The 6,025-nt window shown below is 46.2% G+C and overlaps 1 protein-coding gene across 1 annotated transcript in view; it reads left to right on the top strand.

Annotated features, from left to right (window-relative positions):
- The first annotated feature begins 4,590 nt into the window (after window positions 1–4,590).
- Window positions 4,591–6,025, top strand: part of Eif4a2 (eukaryotic translation initiation factor 4A2) — a 6,139-nt gene continuing 4,704 nt past the window's right edge. Inside the window, exons 1-3 of the mRNA XM_031364597.1 lie at window positions 4,591–4,988; window positions 5,764–5,809; window positions 5,896–6,025. Coding sequence (XP_031220457.1) covers window positions 4,960–4,988; window positions 5,764–5,809; window positions 5,896–6,025 — 205 coding nt within the window. The 5' untranslated portion in view covers window positions 4,591–4,959. The remainder of the gene's footprint in view (window positions 4,989–5,763; window positions 5,810–5,895) is intronic.

The raw sequence follows: 6,025 nt of genomic DNA on the forward strand, positions 1-6,025 counted from the left end.
CCCGCCGCCCCGCCCCCCTCCCCCAGCCTCTCACCCCACTGTCTCATTGTTAACCGACACTAAGTTACTGGCTGGTCAGTCTTCTCTACCGTCCTGGGACCTAAAGTTCTAACTATGTGACAAGTGCTCATTATCTCCTGAAGTTTAGAACTGTTATGGGATCTGACTACACTAGCAAAGGAGTTGAAAACATAAAATTCAAAAGCTGGTTGGTTACTTTGGTTTCAGGGGTGGGCAGTAAAAGAATGACTATGAGCAACAAAAAAAAATTTTTTTTTGTTCTTTTGTTTTTTCAAAAATGTTTTACTATTAAAAAACTGGAGGGGATTCAAAATTTAAACTTCTGAAATACATTTGACTTATGCACTGCTCACCTGAGATATTGTTTTAAGGATACATGGGTTATGATGGTGAATAATTTTAATCCTGGTACTTAAGAGATTGAGTCAGGATGATCACTAGTTCAGGGTCATTCTGGGCTGCATAGGGAAATTAAATTAAGGTCTTCAGGTTTGGCAGCAAGCCCTTTAACCCACTGAGCCATCTTGTTGGCCCACAAATACTTAGAAGTTATTCTGAAGAATATGAGAGTGAATGTTAACTTCTAAATGACTTTGGGAAACATTGCTACACATACACACACACACACACACACACAATCTGTCCTCTAACTTGCTCCAGCAACTGAATAATACAAGAAGTACGCAGCAGTAGTCTACCCATTCTTATCCAATGTGGGTGAGAGATCAAGAGAGCAGCTCATAGTAGGCTGTGTCTTAGGGTTCTACCGCTCCAGGAAACACCAGGACTAAAAGCCAGCTGGGGAGGAAAGGGTTTATTTGGCTTATACTTCCTCATCATTGGAGGAAGTCTGGACAGAAACTCAAACAGTTCCAACCTCAGACTCCAGAACCTGGAGGCAGGAGCTGAAGCAGAGGCCATAGAGGAGTGCTGCTTACTGGCTTGTTCCTCATGGCTTGCTCAGTCTGCTTTCTTATAGAACCCAGGACCACCAGCCTACGGATGGCCCCACCCACAATGGCCTGGCCCTCCCCCACTGATCACTAATTGAGAAAATGTTTTATAGATGGGTCTCATGGAGACATTTTCTCAACTGAGGCTTCTTCCTCTCTTGTAACTTGAGCTTGTGTCAAGTTGACACACAAAACCAGACAGGATGGGCTGTGAACTTATTAAACAATAAGCATTCATGAGTAGTAAAGAGGTCTTAAAATTTATATAAACAAAATGTTGTGGGCCAATTGATTATGAAACTGCTGTTTCATTTTGTTATTTTACTTTTGTATATGGGTGTTCAACAGTGGTTGGCCTGGAACTTGCTCTTTTAGGACAGGCTGGCTTCCAACTCACAGAATTCCACCTACCTCTGTCTCCCAAGTGCTGGAATTAAAGGCATGTGCTATGCAAGGCTCTATTTAATTTTTGGTGTTTGTTTGTTTTTAAACAGTATTTATGTATTTCAGGGGCCTCTAGCCCATGCTCTAGCCCAAGAATACCTTAAACTTGTCATTCTCCTGGCACTGCCTCCTGAGTAGGCAAAATCACAGGCCTGTGGCCTGGTTAAGATTTTTTTTTTCTAAGTATCATTTAGCCAGGCAGTGGTGGTGCACTTGGGAGACAGAGGCAAGCAGATTTCTGAGTTCGAGGCCAACGTGGTCTACAGAGTGAGTTCCAGGACAGCCAGGTCGACACAGAGAAACCTTGTCTCGAAAAAACGAAATAAAAAAAAAAAAGTTTCATTTGGGGCTGGAAAGATGGCCCAGGGGTTAAGAGCACTGAGTTCAAATCCCAGCAACCACATGATGGCTCACAACCACCTGTAATGAGATCTGATGCCCTATTCTGGGGTGTCTGAAGACAGCTACAGTGTGCTTACATATAATAGATAAACAAATCTTTAAAAAAAGTATCATTTGTAGTATAACTGATCTCACACATTACAAGATTGTTAAGGAGCATATTTATTTATTTATTTATTTGTTCATTTATTTATTTTTAAATTTTTTTTTTGGTGTTTTCGAGACAGGGTTTCTCTGTATAGCCCTGGCTGTCCTGGAACTCACTCTGTAGACCAGGCTGGCTTCGAACTCAAAAATCCACCTGCCTCTGCCTCCCAAGTGCTGGGATTAAAGGAGTAGGCCACCACCGCCCGGCTGTTCATTTATGTTTGAGACAGGGTTTCTTTGTGTAGCCCTGGCTGTCCTGGAACTCACTCTGTAGACCAGGCTGGCTTCGAACTCAGAGATCCCACTGCCTCTACCTCCACCTCTGCCTCACAAGTGTTGGGGTTAAAGGCTTGCAACACCACCACCTGGTCACTAAGAGTATTTATAGCTAACTTTGTAAACAAACAAACAAACAAAGCCAGGCAGTGAAGGCACACGTCTTTAATCCCAGCACTTGGGAGGCAGAGGCCGGTGGGTTTCCGAGTTCCAGGCCAGCCTGGTCTACAGAGTGAGTTCCAGAACAGCCAGGGCTATACAGAGGAACCCTGTCTCGAATCAAAACAAACAAACAAAAACCCCAAACCAAACCATTCCAAACAAACTTTGAGAAGGCTATTTTCAGATGATAGCTGAGTATCCTTAGACTACATTGTCACTTCCATCTATACAGACTTACAAAACCTTAAAATCTATGCTATATTTTTAGCTCATGTGTTACCTGATGCTATTTATGTTGTGAGAACAGAATAAGCACAGCATTTATTAGAAACACATTGTAGGGTGACAGAGACTTTATTATCTTTTAACTTTTTTATTATTACTTTTTTTTTTTTGAGGTTGGGTTTCAACCTCTGACTGTCCACTTATGTAGATCAGGCTGGCCTTGAAACTCACAGAGATCCATCTGCCTCTTTGAGTGCTGGGATAAAAGATACGTATGACCATACTCAGACTATACTTTTTAAATACAAGATGTCTTCCACGGTTGTAGTCTAAAGGTTAGCCCTTAAATATTTCCTCTTAAGAGACATAGAAAAATCCTCAGTGTACGCAGTGACAGTACTAACCCTAAAACATCCAACAGACACCTCTGATCTCCCTCAGTGAAACAGTAAACAATTACTTTGTTGAGTTTCTTAGATCAGGCAGTATTATTTATTTTTATTTTGTTTTTGTTTTTCGAGATGGTTTTTCTGTGTAGCCCTGGCTGTCCAGGAATTCACTCTGTAGACCAGGCTGGTCTGGAACTCAGAAATCTGCCTGCCTCTGCTTCCCAAGTGCTGGGATTAAAGGTGTGAGCCACCACCGCCCAGCTTATTTTTATTTTTATAGCAACTTTGAAAGAGACTCTACACATGATGGCCAGTCCATTTTGCCACTCACTCACTCACTCACTTGTCCCTTGAGGCAAGGTCTCATTACATAGCCCTTGCTGGCCTGGACCCTCTGAGACTTGGAGGGATTCACAAGCCTCCACTTCCTGAGTGCTGGGGTTAAAAGTCAGTGCCACCACACCCAGCCTCTATTTTGTCATCATTTTGTAACAGTTTCTGACACAATAACTTCCAAATAAGTAAAGGTTTTATGTTTGAATAAGGATAGTATCTATGGCTGGCAAGATGATTCAGCGCTGGCCTTAGGGCCTGCTGATCTGAATTCCATAACCAGGACCCACTTGACAGGAGAACAATCAAATGCTAAGGGTTGTCCACTGACTTCCACAGGCGCTGAGGTGCACGCTCGATAAACAAATACAGCTTAATCGTTTTAGAGCCAAATACTTTTGGCAAAGTAGCAAGTTGAACCTTTTCCTCCTCTGGTAAATCAGTCTTTGGTCTAGGTCTTCTGAATTAATGAGAAAAAAATTGAGTGTTCACGATGCTTTCATATTTTAAAATTCAATGATTATCATATTTTTAGCAAGGGGCTTGGAGAGTTGTGGCTGACTGGAAATGTCTAGGCTTATACAGCCATGTAAATTTATTATGGGAAATACGAACTGCATCGTCTCAATTTCAGTAAGGCAACATTAGACGATTAAAATAGTTTTTTGTTTTGTTTTACCAGAAGAGACAATCAGCTCTTGAAGTGCTAGGGCTGAGCCTGCCAGAAGCACCCATTTACATTTCTGTGTTACAAAGAATGACTGGTCCTTTGCAAAAGTTGGTAATGATTCTATCAATCGTTTCTCACACCTGTTAGGTTGAAATTATTAGCATTATTTTTTTAAACCAGAGCTAAAGACAACCGACCAGAAGAAAGACATGAAAATCGAATCACCACCCTAGGAACATCTGTTAATGATACGCCACACTGTGCTCCTCGGCTTACAAAATATAACTAAAAACTGGATTTCCTAGGATGTTCTGGGTGGCCTACATTTTCCGGGGCAGGGGTTTCACACGTTCCATATCTGAATGGACATTAAATGGCTGGGCGAAAATCCAGGTAGCCCTTTCCTGTCACATTAAACAGCAGTGAGAACGGGCGGGTAACCCGATTCCATTCCGGCGCGGAACGCCGCGGCTCGGCCCAAGGGCAAGCTGACGCGCAGGTAGCCCGGAGCTGCGTCCTGGAGACGCCGCCCGCCAGCGAACAGCGCCACCGGCTTCCGCCCTAGGCGCCCCCGGCTCCGCCGGCCTCTGCGGAAGGGCCGCGGAAACCCCGTAGGAGCAGGGCGGCCGAGGAGCGCGGCGCGCGGTCGCGCTGCTGCAATATTCTTCCGCCGAAAGCAAAGAGTCCCTGACCCACTCCTGATACATGGATCTCCAGGAACGCTGTAATACCAAGTAATAGTGAAATGTGGATTTTGTCATCGACTCCCTTAGGGCTTCGCCTCCGGTAACAAACTCCAGGAGTACAATTTGTGGCTCCCGAAAGGGCGGATAAGAAAATTCCTCCGCGAGAAACGGGTTCCGGCCGCGAGCCTATAAAAAACGGGCGGCGCCGTCCGCCTGTCTTTTCAGTCGGGCGCTGAGTGGGTTTTCGGATCATGTCTGGTGGCTCCGCGGATTACAACAGGTACGGCACTCCTGGGGCGGCCGGTGGCCTGGGGTGAAGGTCACTAGGGCCCGCGTTGAGGTGGGTGGCTTGGCGGCCACACTGCAGGTATGCGGGCTTTTTCTTAGGGTACACACAGTCTCCTTGTGCCCTTCGAGAAGCTTCCATGATGGTAGGAGTCCAGATGCTGGGGAGAGACGGGACGGGTACAAGAACGGAGTATTAAGGATGCCCTTCTTTAGGACATATTGTGACATCTTGGCCGCTGCCCCTCCCGGGACGGGACATGGCAAGCAGAGCCGTGGCGCAGTATGCTTAGGGCAGGGTAACCGGGTCTCGAAGGTTTATTTGCGGCCAGTGGCGCGAGCCGGGGTTCTTAGGGTTCGGTCGAGGTGGGAGATTGGACGGCCGAGGGACGATCACCTTGGACCGTAAACGGGGCGACGAGCCGTTGGCACGCTCCTGCCTGGGCCTTTCGGCGTCAATCACGCCGGCTTGCGCAGAGTTAGGGGCGGAGCTCGGCGCGCGGAGCACTCGCGAGAGCTTCGCTTCCCAAGCGGGAGGGCCTGGTGCTAGGGTACTAAGTAAAGGGGCGTCCACCGAGTAGAGGGGAGCCCAAATCCTCAGCCGCCGGGGAGAGCGAGGGTTGTTTACCTGCAACGCCACCGCTCTTGGGGTTTTCAGTAGCGCACACGTGCGCGGAGGGTAATGAGGCACGGAGTGGGAGGGCCTTTTCAAAAAGGGTTTTGAGTGGCGTGGAAGGAGTATGTCTTAACTGCAGTGTTCTTGTCAGCAGAGAACATGGCGGCCCAGAGGGAATGGACCCCGATGGTGTCATCGAGGTAAGAAATGGGTGTGGACGTTAAAGGTTTGGGAAGGTACATTTTTTTTCCCCCATCTTACTCAAAGTTTTACTATTAACTTACAGAGCAACTGGAATGAAATTGTTGATAACTTTGATGATATGAATTTAAAGGAGTCCCTTCTTCGAGGCATCTATGCTTACGGTTTTGAGAAGCCTTCAGCTATTCAGCAGAGAGCTATTATCCCTTGTATTA

This window comes from Mastomys coucha, unplaced genomic scaffold (assembly GCF_008632895.1).
Source record: "Mastomys coucha isolate ucsf_1 unplaced genomic scaffold, UCSF_Mcou_1 pScaffold12, whole genome shotgun sequence".
NCBI classification, from domain to species: Eukaryota; Metazoa; Chordata; class Mammalia; order Rodentia; family Muridae; genus Mastomys; species Mastomys coucha.